At 41.4% G+C, this 18964-nt stretch overlaps 1 protein-coding gene across 1 annotated transcript; it reads left to right on the forward strand.

Annotated features, from left to right (window-relative positions):
• The first annotated feature begins 6634 nt into the window (after positions 1-6634).
• LOC133909671 (ABC transporter D family member 1-like) lies at positions 6635-18448 on the forward strand. Its single transcript, XM_062352206.1, has 26 exons — positions 6635-6871; positions 8030-8280; positions 8371-8653; positions 9110-9334; positions 9532-9729; positions 9825-10279; positions 10879-11017; positions 11087-11165; positions 12239-12477; positions 12622-12926; positions 13006-13117; positions 13197-13361; positions 13622-13721; positions 13804-13912; positions 14062-14152; positions 14884-15008; positions 15086-15235; positions 15327-15399; positions 15694-15874; positions 15960-16118; positions 16261-16407; positions 16498-16701; positions 17196-17350; positions 17464-17516; positions 17599-17677; positions 17891-18448. The coding sequence occupies exons 2-26, from the start codon at positions 8219-8221 to the stop codon at positions 17975-17977; spliced, it is 3975 nt and encodes a 1324-aa protein (XP_062208190.1). The 5' UTR covers positions 6635-6871; positions 8030-8218; the 3' UTR covers positions 17978-18448.
• Positions 18449-18964: the final 516 nt, after the last annotated feature.

An 18964-nucleotide genomic window follows, 5' to 3' on the forward strand; every position in this document is an offset into this window, starting at 1 on the left:
GTTATCAAGCATATATGCGATGTCAATGACAACTTGAAGTCTTGTAGCTTACAAAAAGAGACATCTACAAAACAGCAACCATCACCTGAAATAGTGGACTCCAACGCTTGCTTAATCATACATATGGAGCAATGAGAGCCATTGATGCAAGAAAGTTGAGATACTTGGATATATGATTAGAGAACAATAAAGCATTTTTTATGCTTAGTTAGTGGTGGCTTTGACACATTTTTTCTGCTGGAAAGATAGACACGCATGCATGATTAGTATTCCTCCGTGCCATGTTTCTCAACAGGTTCCATGGTGCAAAACTGGCAGAAATGCCTTTCGCAGGAACACTGCCACCTTACCAGAGACAAGGAATGATGCGTCGCCTTCTCAAGGCTGTTGAGCAGGTGCAGAGCTATATCTTCCTTTGTTTCTCCTGCGAAAGAATTATGTCAGTAAAACGATTTTTTTCCCTCATAAATGAAATCGATAAAACTGTGCTCTGACCTTTGTTATTAGATGTTGGCGTCAGTGCAAGTGGAAAATCTCTTGATACCGGCTATAGCTGATCTAGTGGACACTTGGAAGAGATCCTTCTCCTTCAGGCCCGTGGAGCCTCAGTTGAGGGAGGACATGAAGAAGCTGAGCCTGGTGGTCATCGCCGGCACCACCCTGCTCCAAAAACCCATAGACATAGCCGCGCAGCAGCCCCTACCACCCCAACAAGGTACTGAAGCTTTTCGCGCGCAACAATTCAGAGCATGATGTTAGTGAGCCCAAGTTCATGATCAGTCTGTTAGCCCAACAACACTGTTTTTCATTAAACAGCGGGAAATTCGGAGCCACGGAGCAGGTACACGTTTGCTCCGATCGGCGACGACCAGCTGATGACGCGCCTGACCGACGACGAGCTGGCGTTCTTGGAGATGGCTCCGTTCTGCAGCTTCACCGACCTGGTCACCGGCAACGTGCCCCTGAAATCGTTTGCTGGAAACTCGCCAGCCTCCGTGGCTTCAGGGAGCGGCTGCAGGTGCTGACGAACTACGCCGTACTGCCGTAAAACGAGCCGTGAACTACGAATTTTAGTTCAGTTCATAGGTACTTGTTTTGGAAATCGACACTTATCCCAATAATATCGAATCCTTGTGGTAAACTCTGCTCCAAAAGGAACGGAAACAAAAAGGATTATCCCAAGTAAAAAAGGATCAACTGCTTTTCGAGGTGTCCTCCTCACTCACTCAGGCTGAGCTAGCTGGTCCGCCTCCGCCTTGGAGTGCCCGCTGAGCCGAGGCGGCGTCTAGTGTAGAACGGCGTCTCGGGTTCTGGCTTCTCTTCCTCCCTCTCGCCGCCTCGTCCTCCTCGTCCAACTAACTATGCCTTGACGTACCCATGCATCAGCGGCTTCGCATCTTGCGCATAAATCTCAAAGTCCTGAGCCGTCGCGTAGGATCCATACCTTCATACAAAGCAAAATGAGAAATCAATTTAAAATATATCTTTATTTATATACGATAAGTGATTGATAATAATGTTAATTTAGTTTGATGATTTTAAGTTCGTATAGATATAGTTATGTACTGTAGTTATAATCATAACTAATTAAAGTTGTAGATAAAATAGAGTTAGCGTATTTATCTCTGAGTTCAGAAAAATTGTATACGCCGGATGATTTAGCGTTGAAGAAAATGAACTCACTGGATGATCTGGAGTTCATATACAGTACACGTTGGAGCATTTTAACGAAGAAGCAAAAATTGAAGTATACATCGGATGGTCCGATATTAGGTATCAGTGAACGCTGGAGTTTTTTTTAAGAGATGTTGCAAACTGGCTTTGGCGTACTTGTATACGCCGGATGGTCCAGCACTGGGTAATATGTATGTCGGAGTAATTTTTCTAGAGAGGATGCAAAATGGGTTCCAATAAAAATGGCTATGCCGAATGGTCCGACGATGGGCATGAATACATGCCAAACTATTTCTTTCGGAGATAATTTTAGGCGGCCTGGTCTGCTAAGTTGAACACACCGGATGGTCCGGCGTTCAGGAGGAGTGAACACCGAATCATCCGGCGTTCACAAATTTTCAGAGATGTGTCATTTCTGCAGGGATTTTGATTTTGACTAATTTGTGATGGAGTTAAATAGTGTTGGAAGTACATATTTGCATGTCTCGTGATATGTAGGTGGTGGATGTAATTTGGTGGCCAACAGCGGGAAGATCAAGGCTAAACGGAAAGCTTGGTGTCGGACGATCGAGGGAGTCGGACGGAGTCAAGGGTGATCCTAGTTGTACACATAAAGTTCAAGCAAAGCATGAAATGGAGGATGGATATGACGTATTGACAAAGTCAAGCAAAAGGGATACCGATGCAAGTGACAAGGCGGCTCGAGAGATCAGAAGCGGGAGAAACTTGCCAGCGGTCAAGATTACAAGACGGAGTACACGTGTCATCATCGGGATGCTTGCATAAGGTATGCAAGTGGCTGTGAGTCACGCTTTGACAAGCGTGCAAAGTGGTTTCCTGATTTGGCCGCAAAAACTGCGGGAGGATAGAGTGTACATGATATCATCACGAAGCTTGCGTTGAGGGGAATATAAGTTATGAAGGTGTCACGGTCATCTAATAGACGCTTAGATGCTTGCCTTACTGCTTAGGTGACCGTCTAATGCTACGCACACAACACTCACAAAACTCCGGGAGATTAACATCGTCTTTACTCGCTTGGGTCATCAGCTCAACGTTCTCTAAAAGAATCATAGATGTAATGCATAAATAAACAATAACAGAAAAGTATGCATAAGATACGTGCTCAAGTAATAGTAGAGCGTCAAGGTTCGAAAACATATGCAAAAGATCATTGAAAGATTAGAGTTTCAAAGTTTGAAACTCCGGATAAGCTAACATAGGTCCATTTAGCTTTCAGAGGCTAGCGGTCAGACCGATATTAAACTGGCGGTCAGATTGCCGGCGTGCAAAAGGTTTCAACCTCTGGCGGTCAGACCGATGTTGTGTTGGCGGTTAGACCGATGTTGTGTTGGCGGTCATACCGATGTTGTGTTGGCGGTCAAACCCACCGGACAAGGCGTCGCTCACCTCATCCGATTCTGGCATTTCGCCACCGGGATCCCCCTTGTCAGACGACGAGTTGTGGGACAAGTTCATCAACGAGCTACCGAGGGCCAAGAAGGTCCGTTCGAGCTCGTCAGAGGAGGACGAGGACAAAGACGCCGATGCCGACGACAATGAGGCTGCAGACTTCCATTCATGGATCGAGTTCCAACTCGAGCACGACTACTAGCTAGCTATTTAGCTAGGTTAGATGACGCGCGCATTAGGGTTTTTACATGTGTTAGGATTTTGCGCTGTCGTCTGCATGACGATAACTTTTGTTGTAATTAGTATAGTATGATCATTAGTAATGTTAATATCCTTTAAATTAATGCATGAATGTTTATCTTTTTTTTATCCTGGATTAAGTATCACTGTTTCGTAGATAGAACCGGTAGTGATAACCATACAAATCGACTGGAATAAGATCAAGAATCGATAGGGATAGATTGTATCACTGCCGATTAGTGTTACAAACTAGTATTGATAATTCTGGATTATCATTGCCACTTATTCGCTGCCGGTTTATGTCAACTTTGAATTGGCAGTGATGGCGTTCCTTCTTCCGTAGCAAGCTAAGGGGGCGGCTGCTGAGAGGATGATGTTGTACGGGTCGTCGTCAATGAAGGCAGAATGTTGAGCACAAGCACATGCACAGAGAGGTGGCCAGACCATGCGAATAGTATAGGGTGGGTGAAGGAAGAAGAAGAAGAGTGAATGAAATTGTCTAGGTAGCTAGGTAGGCGCATGCATGCGTGGCAGGCTTTCAAGTTTCATTCAAGGCAGGTGGGGCGGAGCTAATCCAATGAACGGGCCTATAGGCCTGTTTGGTTCTCGGCCCCAACATGTCAAGCCAAATTTTAGCTTTATTCGGTCAGTTTGTCTTCTATTTGGTTGGGGGGCCAAAATTTGGCCTAGCCAAAGAAATTTTGGAACTACCCATACACAGTAAACAAAGAGAGTATGCAACTTTCGAGCGACCGATTCTCTCACCCGCATTTTGGCTTGGTCGCACGAGAGCTAGAGATGATGTGTCAGCTAGCTGTTGGATGCATTAAATGTGTTGCGTTTTGGCTAATCATCTTTCTAATGACAATAATTGCTAAACCATTTATCTGATTACAAATATGATTGAACCATAGTGTTCTTTGTAATGAAATCTTGTAGCGAACATGGCTCTTTTAGACCATATGCGATTTTGATGATTAATGGTAACATAGTCAATGAGACTAACATGTTTATCAAATATATGCTTTAGTATGTCTCATAAATGCAATGCATGAAGAAGTCACCGAAGCGGAACTCAAGAAAGTTTGAATGGATGAGTTCTGAAAAGATTGTTAACGCCAGATGGTTCAGTGCTCAACAAGTTCTACACGCGAAGTGTTTTGACTTCGAAGAGAAAATTCAAGACTACACCGGATGGTCCGATGTTGGAGCACTGAGTACACACCAGAGCATTTTACAGAATTTGGGAAATTCATCAGAGACGTTTGTACACATCGGATAGTCCAGCGCTCAGAAAATTGTACACGCCGGAGTGTTTTGACTCAGAAGATGTATTTCAGCAAAACACACCGGATGGTTCGGTGTTGAAGTGATGAACACACTGGAGCATTTTCCATGAGTTGTATTTCGGTGGTAGAAAGAGTTTGAACGCCGCATGGTTCGACGATTAAAAGACATATACATCAGAGGCTTCAGCGGAGTATTTTCCAGAAGATTTTCTCTCGACTCAGTGGAGAAATAAATTCTACTCATCAGATGGTCCGACACATACTAAGAAAGCTTTGCTGGAGCAATTCAGTGGAGTTCCAATGGCTAGTTCGCAGATAGTACACGTCGGATGGTCCAATGCTTGTAATGTTGCACACACCGAATCATCCAGTAAGTACAACAAAATATGGCTGTTGAAGCAACAGCTAGTTCACGGGGTTGAAGCTATAAATACCTCCTACTCGACCATTTGAGTGTGCTGAAGTACAGAGAAGCTCATATGCACTTGAGAAGACATCTAAATCACCAAAATACTAAAAGTGATCATTCAAGATAATTAACATAAGATTAGCAGAGTGATGAGTACTATTAGGCCTAGAGAGAGTTGTTGCTAGGTATTACTACCTAGAGATGTGATTAATGAGTGATCATACCTCGTACCAAGTGGTACGCCCGCATCTTAGAGTCTTGATGACTCTTCGGCACCTTGAGTCTTGGTAGCTCAAGCTTGTTGATCCTCTGATTTTGTGTGGAACGACGTCAAGAAATTTGTATGGGGACGCGGGGACCCTTGCCTTGGTGGCTGAAACTCTAAAGTGAAGACGACAACAAATGACCAGAAGAGAGGCTTGTGGTGAGTCTTGCCTTTGTGACTTGGTAGCTCAACCTACTTGAAGTCTAGGTGGCTCGATGGTCATGACCGGGCGTTGTTTGGGAGCAAAAGCCCAGGTGACTACTCCAACGTAGACTAGAGATGACGTTTATCATCTTTACCACGAGATAAAAATCTCTTCTGCTGAGTTTGCCCTCTCTGTCAACTTTATGTTTCCGTATTTACTTACTTGCAATCTATCTTTGCATATTTTTTTCATAAAGTAGTTTGTTAGAATTAGTTATAGTTTGCAAACCATTTTGAACGGTAGAGTAGACATACTAGATAAAACTATAATAGATTTAATAGAAATTGATATAGGTTTATTTTATTTAGTTTTTAGAGCTGATTAGTTTTCGGTGTACTTAATTCATCTTCCTTTTAGAACATCATCGATCTTTATAAATCTACCAATCAAAACCCATGCTGACTATATTTTAACGCTAATTTTTTTACTACTGTGTGAGGCCCACATATCATACTTACAAGTTGACCAAAATTTGACATGTCTACCATCCAAATACCCACTTCTAACCTTAAATTTACCGTTGCCCTAACTTAGTTTGATCACAAACCAAATAATATTTTTTCTACCAAATTTTGTTATTGCTTCAATTTTACTCATGACCAAAATTTGATTTATCTAGCCTGTTGGGACCAGAACCAAACATGTCATACATGTGAAGTAGCCAAATCCAGCATAGGAATTGACGACGGATTTCACTAAAAAAAGAGATGGGGTATGGGGAATCAAGGACGGTTAGGAACTCAGGAAAAAAAAAAGAATCAACGACGGATTGGGATTCTGGAGAAAGTTGAAAGCACATTTGGCTGGAAAGCAATTTTGGCACACGTACAACAAAATATGTCCCAACCAAAAAGGAGTTTATCCTAAACTTAAAAACCAACCGTTTATTTAGGTCTATTTGTTTTATTTTGATGATAGATTTTAACTCTAAAAGTAAAAGGAAAAACTAGCTATCACAATATAAAAACAATTTCTTACTATCATAAGTTAAATTATACTATAAAATTTCACAATTCATAATTTAATAGAATAAGTTTATACATATTCTACGTACTAAATTGAATTCTAACGATCTAAAACTAAAACAAACCGTTCAGTAATAATTTGTCGATGAATAAGACGCCATCCGTGTCCTGATGATTTGCGTCGCAACATCGCAGAAAGAGAGAGAGACCACGTGGGGAGGGGTGGAGGAGGAGTTTTGGCGTGGATGGGAGGGAGACCGACGACGACGAGCCGACCATCGGACCGTGACCGATCACACCTCTTACTCCTCCTCGCCGTCTCTTATTTATCCGCCCGCCTCTCCAATTTCTTTTCCCTTACACCTCCTCCTCGCCTCCGTGCGGCCATCCCCGATCGGTGGTGAGACTCAGGTACCCGCCCAACCCGCTCCTCCTCCTCTTCGCACCTTTAGGTTCCTCCGACTTGGCTTGTATCGCCCGAATTCGATCGGATTGACTGTTTTTTGGCCGGCTCTGGATTGAGTTCCTGCTTCCGCTTATACCAGTAGGTTGCTCGATCGCTTTTCGTATCTACTGCGCCGCTGCTAAAAAGATTGCCTTTTGCTTTAGGGGGGCCATGAATTCTTTACCCGCCCGAGGGTACTAGCTTCCTGCGCCGCCGCCATTACTGATCGCTGTGCTCCAACTGAATCGCGTCAGTTTCAGTTCCTGTTTCTGTATGCTTCTCGTCGCCGAAACCACGCGTGTAAACTCAATTGTAGCGTCAGGTGGTTACCCAACACAACTGGAGTGGGGGCAGGGAGCAGTAAATACTCAACCTTTTGCATACTACTAGTACTTGGTGGGCGCTCAACTGGGTTCCATGGAATTCATTACTGCAATGGCCTCATTCAATAGTGAATATCGATGGGCTCAAATCGATCCGGTGCGTGGCTCCGAGGACATGCTACTGGTACCATGTTTTGTAGCCCTAGGTGACCGGACGGTCCATTGGCCTGGTGAGTTTGGTGTCATTGATTTGTTGGTGATGAAGCTAGTAGGTGGGAGACGAAGCCCCTTCATGCTATTCCTGCTGATGCTGCTTTTGCTGTGTGAGAAACGTGATATGGCTTTGGTTATGAAGGGGTAGATGTCAGATAAGCATGCTGGTTGTCAACAGTTCTGTCATCGACTTTCTCTATGTCTTTAGGCGGTTTATAGCTACCTAGTTGGCTAGTTGTTATCAACTGTTACCATTGTCTATCAATTTTTGAGGAGTACCGGGCACTTGAAGGTGCTCAACTGCTATAACCAGTTCCACCGACTGGCTTACTGGGTTATGGAACTGTTCTTAGATCCTCCATGGATATGCGTCTGCGGGGCAGGGGGTTGTGACACTTAATAAGTTTGTTCATGCTTTAGAGGATGGATCTCACATCCTTACTATTGCTGATGCAGGAACTAATTTATCTCAAACCTGACACTTACTAATGTATTGCTACTTTTCCCTCTCTTTTTTGGCTATTTTGTTTACTGAGCTCCTGGTTATTTTCTTTCTATATTTTTCTTAACTATGTCTTTGCACTGCAGGTTGAATTGTCTTGTACAGTCGTCTGTTGCATCTTCACTGGTTGAAATTGGATCCATTGATGCTGCATCCTAGCAGTAGACAATCTTGCCTGGCGATATTTGTGTCTCCTCAGTCATTCATATGTTCTCACTGCTAAACTGTTCGGTTTTAGCTATATATATCTGATCAAAGAGGCCAATCTAGCAGCAATGGCTTCGCTTCAGTTATTACAACTAACAGAACATGGGCGCAACCTTTTGTCTTCAAGAAGGTATGCTGATTCAAAATACTGTTTTTTAAAAATTGGCTAGTTGATCCTTAGCTGTTAACTTGTGCTTCTTCGTTTCTCAAATGTGTACAGGAGAACACTTGCAGTTGTTTCTGGTGCACTGCTTGCTGGTGGAACTTTAGCATACGCCCAGTCAGGCCGATGGAAAAAACACCAGGAAGCGTGTCCTTGCAGTGATGCAAACACACTTACTGGGAATAAAAGGAGAAGTACACAAAACGGTGTTGGTGGTAAATTGATTAAAACAAGGAAAAAGAAAAATGGACTGAAGTCTTTACATTTTCTGGCTGCTATTTTACTTAAGAAGATTGGCCCAAATGGAAGGAATTACCTTCTTGGCTTAATAATGACAGCAGTAAGTTATATAGTTTTCTGTATTATGCTCATTTCATTTATTGGTCATATTGATTCTCTGAATATCAAAACATGCATGTAAGCTAGGTGTTATTCCAAAAATATTCACTTCATTAGCCTTTTTTTAATCATTATTTGCATTTCTACTGTTTCTCATTGTATTTTGCGCGAGAGGTTATGTTTTGTGGTGTGTTACTGTGTTGCCCTCTTGATTGCTGATTAGTTACGATTAGTTGTATCTGAGTCTTAACTCTTAATCATTAAAGAGCTTGGCTTTCTGAACATGTATTTCCTGTTTTCTCTTCAACTACGTTGGACATTTTCCTTGCCGTTGTGTACAATGTGACACTATATTTGCTTCTCCAACTACATGTAAAACACAGAGCTTTGTTATGCATACTCGTTTACTTATCAGACTAAACTCTAAAGCAGTAGGCTGATGCACCTCTTTCTGCAGGTCTTGCGTACAGCTGTTGGCCACAGGTTAGCAAAAGTCCAGGGGTATTTGTTTAGAGCTACATTCCTTCGGCGTGTTCCAACCTTTGCTCGTCTGATTATTGAAAATCTTCTTCTATGCTTTCTCCAAACCACAATATATCAGACATCAAAGTACTTAACAGGGTCCTTAGGTTTGTGCTTCAAGAAAATTTTGACGGATCTTGTCCATGCTGATTATTTTGAGGTATGTTGGGTTATAAAGTTCGAATAACCCAACCGTATGCACTCTTTGTTCCTTATGATTTCAATTTGTCCACTTTTGTCTTCCCCAAGAACAATGAACTAACTCGCTTTTTCTATATTGAATATATGCTTACTGGTTTCTATTTTGAATACATGCTTCCTGTAATAAGCTGTTGATTTTTTTCACCTTATGTCCAGAACATGGTTTACTACAAGATCTCTCATGTCGATCATCGGATCTCAAACCCAGAGCAAAGAATTGCGAGCGATATACCAAAGTTTTGCTCAGAACTAAGTGACCTTGTACAGGATGATCTGGCTGCAGTTGCAGAAGGATTAATATATATCTGGCGCCTCTGCTCTTACGCAAGTCCGAAATATGTTTTATGGATTCTGGTAATTCTTCTATAAAAGATCAAATATTGCTCTTTATGAATTGGCACCAGTTTGTTCCTTATTTAGTTAAATTGTTAATAAGTGGGTGCTTTCAGGCATATGTTATAGGTGCTGGTGGTACAATTAGAAAATTTTCTCCTGCTTTTGGCAAGTTGAAGTCCACAGAACAACAGCTAGAGGGGGAATATCGCCAACTCCATTCACGATTGAGAACCCATGCTGAGAGCGTGGCATTTTATGGTGGTGAGAACAGAGAAGCATCACATATTATGCAGCGGTTCCAGGCACTTGTTAAGCACTTGAATGTTGTTCTTCATGAAAACTGGTGGTTTGGCATGATTCAAGATTTTCTTCTGAAGTATCTTGGCGCCACTGTGGGAGTTATCCTAATCATTGAACCTTTCTTTGCGGGAAATCTTAGACCCGACTCATCCACATTAGGACGGGCAGAGATGTTGAGCAACCTTCGGTACCACACCAGTGTGATAATGTCACTATTTCATTCTCTTGGGACCCTTTCTATCAGTTCAAGGCGCTTAAATATTCTCAGGTAACTACTTAATCCATTGCATCTAATGCTGATACCACCTGTAGGTTAAGTACACACTAATAAAGTAGTTTGACTTTGTATCTGTCAATCGCATAGCTTAAATGGCTCCTAAAAAGTTTAGCTGTAAATGAAATATGTTGCTTGTAAATTGAGCAATTTGCCTTAAGTATCGACTTCCAGTTTCCGAGAACTGTATTGGTAATTCATGTTTCTAGATTTTCAATGTATTTGAGAATGGAGCAATTTATGATGTTATATATGCTCTTAATTAGACTTCAGTTTCATCATGTTGTGAGGATTATTTCATGCCTTTCTAGTATATATGAGTTTTTTTTCTCAACCACGAGGAGAGACTCCCCCCGGGCATTTTTTAAATTTAAGGTAGGGGAGTACCGAACCCTGGCTGGTTAGGGAACTCGTTGAAACCAATTTCTCAGGGGAGGTACCCACAAACTGGTGCGCCCCAGGTTCGAGCCCGGGTGGGTGTCCCCTCTACTGGAGGCACTAACCAACCAAGCTACTGTTCAGTTTGCGTATATATGAGCTTGAAAATTTCAAATGCAAGTATTTGGTGCTGATTAACTATCTTCCTTTTGCAGTGGCTATGCTGACCGTATTCATGAGTTACTGGATGTCTCACGCGAGCTGTCTGGTGTTCGTGATAGATTGATGAATCAAAACTGTTCTCCTGGAAATTATATCAGTGAGGCAAATTATATAGAATTTTCAGGTGTCAAGGTAATAATATATCATACTAATTTTCTATCCGTATCCTATATGAAGATTCTAAGAAATAATTGGTTGCAGGTGGTGACACCCTCTGGGAATGTCTTGGTTGATGATTTAAAGCTCCGGTTAGAGTCAGGCTCTAATCTTTTGATTACTGGTAATTCTCTATTACATATTTGCTCCCGTAAATCTGGATCTATGTTAGTTATCTCAATGCTTGCTGTTACGGAAATTGAATTGATTGTTGAGTATTTGAATGTTCACAATGCAATGCAAGAAGGAATGAGAAAATTCGTGCAAGAATAATTTGGCCTTTCCTTTTAGTAAGATGCTCTCATTTATCAGTACGATAGTATGATACAACATATTGTTGGTGTCATAGTCCAATATTTTCACACCCCCCCTGTTGAAATCAGTCAGTTGACTGTAGAGCATTGCTCTGGGACTAGTCTTGAAACCTGCACTTTGGCCTGAAATTGCTTGATCCTTGGCTACAGAGGCATTACAATTTGCACTGGTCTAGCTTCAATGCTTATGTTGTATAGATATTTCATTCTTTTTTTTCCCGATAACCTGGCAAGAGCTCTGGCAAAAAAAATTCCGATAACAGAGCAAGAGCTCTGCCATTCTTGCGCACAGGCCGCTACAGTACTATCAAAGAAGAAGAAAACACAATACCATAGGCTACTGCACTGGGAAAACTAACTAAAAAGAAGGGCTAAACCGGCTTGTAGAAAAGAACTCGTGGCAACAGGTGCAGCAGGCAGCTTGCAGCATAGAATTTTTTATATTTCTTTTGAGTATCATTGGCCTTCTTTCCTTCAACCCTTCTGTTTAAGTAGCCTTAGATGTTCTGTTCAGCTTAAAGGCCAATTAAAATTATCAAACCAAGCAGATTCAGGCTCTTTTCCCAAAGCATTGAACTTGATAGTGTGGTTCATGGATTCTACTGATGACTAACCTTGGATCAAACATTTTAATTATTTTTTGGCTGATGACGCACTTAACAGCCTTATCAGCTGTCAAGAATCATCCGCTTAGTCCTAAAAAAAGAAAGAAAGGAGAAATTCATCTGCTTGAACGTGTGTAAGGTTAATGTGTCAAGTAGATGTTTCTTTCTGGACATTTTATGTGTATGCTAATGCTATTTTTATCTCCATGCTTTCACCTTACATGAAAGTAGCATCCATGGTAAATTAATGTCGTGATGCATCATTACTCTGATTTCAGGTCCCAATGGTAGTGGAAAAAGCTCCCTTTTCCGTGTTCTTGGGGGTCTGTGGCCGCTGGTATCTGGTCATATTGTCAAACCTGGTGTTGGTTCTAATCTCAATAAGGAAATATTTTATGTCCCCCAGAAACCATATACAGCTGTTGGAACACTTCGTGACCAGTTAATCTATCCGCTCACAGCTGACCAGGAAACTGAACCACTCAGTTATGGTGGCATGGTGGTTCTTCTAAAGAATGTAATAACAATCTTATCTATGTGGTTCATGAATTAGCCTCTTAAGCTATACAATATTCCTTTGTGTACTTTGTTTTCCCAAACAGCTGAAACAAGCACGTAATAAACTTTGTTGGAAATCCTTAATGCTGTTTTATGGTTGCAGGTTGATCTGGAATACTTGCTAGAACGCTATCCTCTTGATATGGAAGTTAACTGGGGTGATGAATTGTCTCTTGGCGAGCAGCAAAGACTAGGAATGGCTAGACTGTTCTATCATAAGCCCAAGTTTGCTATCCTGGATGAATGTACTAGTGCTGTGACAACTGATATGGAAGAACGCTTCTGCAAAAGGGTTCGAGCAATGGGCACATCATGCATAACAATATCTCACCGTCCAGCATTAGCTGCATTTCATGATATCGTTTTGTCCTTGGATGGTGAAGGAGGGTGGAATGTTCAGGATAACAGGTTATAGACATGAAATTATGTTTTTCTTTTCTTTTGAAGCACTGACAAAGTAAGGTTGAAATTGCTTTCATTCTTGTAGAAATGGTTCTTCCTTTTCTCCTGAAATAGAGTTTGATGTCTTGAAGTTATCAGAAACTGATCGCAAGTCTGATGCACTTGCTGTTCAAAGGGCTTTTGTCACCAGTACCAAGGTACTTCTGATTTCAGAATACCACTTCTTTGTGTTATTATTTTGCTCGTCTTGATCTTTAACTGGATTTTATTTCTCAGGGTAATGCATCATCGAAGCCCAACAAACAGTCCTATTCAACAGAGGTCATAGCATCTTCCCCCAGTATGGAAATGGAACATACTGCACAATCACCTATTGTCACACAATTGCAATGCTCCCCGAGACCTTTGCCTGTCAGAGTTGCTGCAATGTCTCAAATACTGGTACACGGTTGCATTTCATAATCCCTTTAATGGTGTTAGGATATGTTTCGCTCGTTAATATGCAATTACTTTCTCATTTACTTACGCTCCCTAGTATTCAGTGACCTCTTACTCTCGAAATTGGTATTACATCTGAAGACATCAGCAGCTTAAATCTTGAATTGGATTAATGCAAAGTTGCAAACATACCACACATCTGGCTGTGAGCAGCTATAAGTTCATCAGTTCTCTAATAGTGTTCTCGAATATTTGATTTCCAGGTTCCAAAGCTATTTGATAAGCAAGGAGGGCAGCTGCTTGCAGTTGCACTACTTGTATTCTCTCGCACTTGGATTTCAGATCGTATAGCTTCGTTGAATGGTAGTTTGTTTGCTACTCTTCGCTAACTATACTAAGTAGAACTGATAGTGTGCCTAGTTTCTAATATATTTCATTTTGACAGGAACAAGCGTTAAGTATGTCTTGGAGCAGGACAAAGCTGCCTTCATTCGTTTGACTTGCATCAGTGTGCTGCAAAGTGCTGCAAATTCCATTGTGTCACCGTCACTGAGGTAATTTGCGGTTCCACTCATTTGGAGTATTTTGTAGATACTAAATTTGGTGCCTCATGGAATCTCCTAAGCATACATATTAGCTACTGTGCACTCAACTGATTTATATAAATTGTTTCATAGTATGATTAAGTCCTTTTTTTTTACAGAAATCTTACTTCAAGAATTGCCCTTGGATGGCGGATTCGCATGACCAACCATCTCCTTCAATATTATTTGAAAAGAAATGCTTTTTACAAGGTGAACTGGTCTCCAACAGAATACTCATCAAGCGGCCTTCTGTTGCATTTTGTGGCAGTGTTTCTTTCCTTTATCTGTCATTTGTATTTTTGTGTGGCATGCATAACATCATCTATCAGTTTGGATGAGCAGGCATTCGAGAATTCTGGCTTGACTCTCAAATCTTGTTTGGTTGTTCACCTGCATCTGGTTTTGGTGTATCACTCATGTGCCTGCATAGTAGTGTATAACTTCAGTCTTGCACCACCTTATTATTGGCCCATATATCTGGAGTTATTGGAGAAATAAGGTTTTGAGAATGTGACAATTTACCCCATCGTCTTTTACTCTGCATTTGGCAATAAGTATTTGATTAATCTGTTTATAAAAACTTCCTAAGTTGCTTACCACCAGAACATTGAAGTATTCTGGCAGTTGATATTGAAAATGTGTAGTGGGCCGATTCAAAGGCGTGATACTGAAAGTTTTCTGCATCAATCAGGTTGATTTCCGGGTTAATTTTTATGACTAAGTTGACTGTCGATTGGATAGCTAAAGTTTCTATTGGTCCTCCTTTTGAAAATTTGGTTCTAGCTTGCTCGCCTAACACTTTTTACATTTTTGGATGGCCGAGGGGTGTGCTTATTGCAAATTCACTAGAGATCTTGGGTTGCAGAATGGGCTTGTGTATTGCATTGAGCGTATTATCTATGTTTGCAGGAGAACTGAGCAGTTTAAGTTTATTTTTGCAGGTATTCAACATTCCGGGTATGAGTATGGATGCAGACCAAAGAATAACACATGATGTAGAGAAGTTGACCAATGATCTTGCTGGCTTGGTTACTGGAATGGTGAAGCCACTAGTTGACATTCTTTGGTGAGTTTCTCATGGTTTCAGAGCTTGGGCTATGTGTTCCTTAATTAGTGAGGTTTGTAACTAGTGGAGTTCACCAGGTTTACATGGAGAATGAAGCTTTTGTCTGGGCGAAGAGGAGTTGCTATACTGTATGCTTACATGCTCTTAGGTCTTGGGTTTCTAAGAGCCGTGTCCCCTGACTTTGGTGATCTTGCAAACCAAGAACAAGAACTTGAAGGCACATTCAGGTTAGTACATACTTCATTGAGCCTTAGCAAAGTTCACTTTCTTATCATTTAAAAAGCTTAAAAGTGTTGACCTTGTAACCTTTATGCGAAGGTTCATGCACTCAAGATTGCGGACACATGCTGAGTCAATAGCTTTCTTTGGTGGTGGATCAAGGGAAAAGGCTGTAAGTTTCTTCATACCACATGAATGCTGCTCAAAATTATCACATGTCCGTATTGTGATGCTTGTGAACAGTGTGTTGTTTGGTAATTTCTGGTGCTATCTTTAATCACAGTTTTGAGGTTTGAGGTTCAATCAGAATCCTAAATACCAAGTGTTGTATATGTAGTTCAATCACGAGTTTGTCTGCAGATTAAAATCAAAATGCTAAAATGACAATTCTATATTTTACCATCTGATAATGATATGTTAGTAAATTTTTATGCCCTCACATTGTGTTTTCTCCCCAAAAAATCAGATGATCGAAGCTAAATTCACAACATGGCTTGACCACTCGAAGCTTCTATTGAGAAAAAGGTGGCTTTATGGTATTTTTGATGATTTTGTGACAAAGCAACTACCTCATAATGTGACATGGGGGCTGAGTATGTTATATGCTTTGGAGCACAAGGGAGACCGAGCTTTGACTTCAATTCAAGGTTAATTAATCTTGAAAGTTCTATTTCAAAAAAAGATATCTTGAAAATCCTTTCATTTTCTAAGACTTGTTTTTCTGAATTACAGGAGAGCTGGCACATGCTTTGCGGTTCTTGGCATCTGTGGTGTCACAAAGCTTCGTAGCATTTGGTGATATTCTCGAGTTACATAAGAAGCTTCTTGAACTTTCTGGTGGTATTAATAGAATATTTGAGCTTGAGGAGCTTCTACAGGCATCACAAAGCAGTAAGTCAAGTCATGCTGGACCTTAGTGCTAGTAGGTAGTGGAATGGCAGGTTAACTGTCAGCTGATAACAAAATGATATTTATTTATTTTTGTTCTTGATGCTATCACTTGCACCTGAGTTTGGTTTTGTTGTTCATCTAGATCCCGTGGTGCCTTCTAATGTTATTAATGCCGCCTCTGAAGAAATCATTTCCTTCCGTGACGTGGATATCGTAACGCCATCGCAGAAGCTATTGGCTAGCCAGTTGTCTTGTGATGTATCTCCAGGAAAAAGCCTTCTTGTGACTGGTATGTCATTTTGCAGCTTCTGCTTTACTTAAGTTTAGCACCGTGATAACATTGTTTCTCTAATATCTTTTATGTTTTTTCCCCTTGAAGGTCCAAATGGTAGTGGGAAGAGTTCCATTTTTAGGGTGCTCCAAGGTTTGTGGCCCATTGCTTCTGGCAGACTGACCAAGCCATCCGAAGGAATTTTTAATGTTCCTCAACGTCCATATACTTGTCTTGGAACCTTGAGGGATCAGATCATATACCCTCTCTCGCGTGAGGAGGCAGAGTTGAAGATGCTGTCGTACGAAACAAGTAGGTGCCTTCTTCTTTTGTTTCTGCTCCTTTATCTTTGGCCCTCTCGAGGGCTTTTGTTCTTCTCTCAGGTTAGTTTCCTCCCTTTCTGTATCCCCTTTTTAGTTTGTTGTGGCAATAAAATCTTGCTGGGGGTTTTCCCCCCACAGTTTCCCATAAAAAAAAACAAGTAGGTGCCACCGATCTCTGCAGATGTCTAGCTGTTTTTATTAACTATGCAATATTTAACCCTCAATATATTACATAACCTCCTTAACTAAGTTAGAAGTATACATCAATTGTTATCGCTTTCTATAAAGTTAAAGTATTAAAATTAAGTTACATTTGCTGCTATAATTGGGAATCTTAATAAATTTTTAGTTTGTTGATCATCTCCTTTATTGTTATAAGCATATTTATAGACCAGGCTTAAAGTCACCATTGTAGGCCAGGGTCGTCCATCTTTTTTATTGATTTTGGTGACATGGCATTATACCATAAACGTTGGTGTGCAGGTGACAAGTCCACAGCTTCCAAGTTGTTGGATGATCACCTGAAGACGATTCTAGAGAATGTTCGCTTGGTCTATCTTCTAGAAAGGGAAGGTTGGGATGCTACTCCTAACTGGGAAGATATCCTATCCTTGGGAGAACAGCAGAGGCTGGGGATGGTCAGTGATTAAGACCTACATTTTTAACCTGCATTTGTTGTCTAACAAATTTCCATATGTTTCCCATGAATCGCTGCCTTTGTGCTAAGTGGGAATAACTGCTTTCTTTTCAGGCTCGTTTATTCTTCCACTGTCCGAAATATGGCATCCTCGATGAGTGCACTAAGTATGTCCCAACGTTTTTGGTATTTTCATTACCATTTCTAGATCAATCACTGCGCAGCATTTACAAAGCGTACTCTTTGCAGTGCCACAAGTGTCGATGTTGAGGAGCATTTGTACAGGCTAGCAACTAACATGGGCATAACAGTCATCACCTCCTCACAAGTAAGTATTTCATGTTGCCATCCTGAATCTTGAAACGGAATGTGGACAAGTAACCGGGAATTGGGTCTGATTTCCATTTTTGTGCTGGAACCTTTTTGTTTCTAGTCGGCAGTTGTTTTTTTGTGGCCCCTCACAATTTAAACCTATATATCTTTGCCATGTGTGAAATGCGTGTTGCTGAAGCCTTGTCTCTGTTTATTTATTCACCTACAGAGACCTGCCCTCATACCCTTCCATTCCTTGGAACTGAGACTGATTGATGGTGAAGGAAAGTGGGAGCTATGTGCCATCCACCAATAATCAATGCCGTCATCTCACTTTGATCGTTAGTTACATGTCAGTTGTACAAAGAGCTGTTGTCATCTGTTGCTAAATCATCAGAGGCTGTCTTTCTTTACAAGCCAGGAAGGCAACCGCAATGCACAAGAAGAAACTCTTCCACTGGGATGCCAACGACTTGTTGAAGATTTTCGTTCGCGTGTTAGAAATTTTGTGATACAGAAGGATATACACCAGTGTTAGGAGAGGGGAAAGGTTTTAATTGATCTCTTTGGAGCCTTGCGGCTCCAATAGGATAGCATAGTACATATAGCCTTTGTTATCCCAAACTGATTGATTTTATAAGAAAGAAATACACAATAAGTCGGCGGTGGCCATCAAAACCGGATGGCGGCATGTTAGCAATTATTTTTTTGTATGGGTGGGCATGGGCACGAAGCGTGCTCTTTGTAAATGGCGACTAATTTTATAGAAATCCATATTTTTGATGTATTTTTGTCTTGCCTGACCTGTAGCTGCCAAATTTGTGGTGTTGCCCAGGACAATGGCTACTAGTATTTTTTCTATTGAGTCGACTCAAAAAATAAATTAAAAATTTACTTTCATCTAACTAAGCTAAAAAAATAAACTAAGTATTGAATCAGAAGTACCAAGCATATCCGTTCATCCCCTACGCACAAAAAGTTCGGAGCCCTCCGATCGTTCGATCATTGTACATTGATTGACACGATGGACGATGAACACAAAACATGCACTGGTCGATCACTGAAAATAAGCTGCTTGCTAGACCTGCTGGGATAGGAGCAAGAGCAGGAGCAGCCCCTGTGGGCCGACGAGGATCTCGTTCAGGAAGCTGACGAGGCCGAACCAGACGAACCCCTGATGGCGAGGAACGGCTGCGTGGGCGCGTACGCCAGCACGTATGGGAACTCCGTCACGGGGAGCCTCGGGTACCACGACATGACGATCCGCAGGATGAAGAGGAACCCGAACGCCGACAGCGCCGGC

Source organism: Phragmites australis, chromosome 2 (genome assembly GCF_958298935.1).
Source record: "Phragmites australis chromosome 2, lpPhrAust1.1, whole genome shotgun sequence".
In the NCBI taxonomy this organism is placed as follows: Eukaryota; Viridiplantae; Streptophyta; class Magnoliopsida; order Poales; family Poaceae; genus Phragmites; species Phragmites australis.

What these genes read in the sequence shown, in the direction of transcription:
- LOC133909671 (XM_062352206.1), top strand. Translation starts at nt 8,219, where the DNA reads ATGGCTTCGCTTCAGTTATTACAACTAACAGAACATGGGCGCAACCTT. An exon ending in CCACTAGTTGACATTCTTTG is followed by an intron (nt 15,009 to 15,085) that starts GTGAGTTTCTCA and finishes GGAGTTCACCAG; the next exon opens with GTTTACATGGAGAATGAAGC. An exon ending in AGCTTTGACTTCAATTCAAG is followed by an intron (nt 15,875 to 15,959) that starts GTTAATTAATCT and finishes TCTGAATTACAG; the next exon opens with GAGAGCTGGCACATGCTTTG.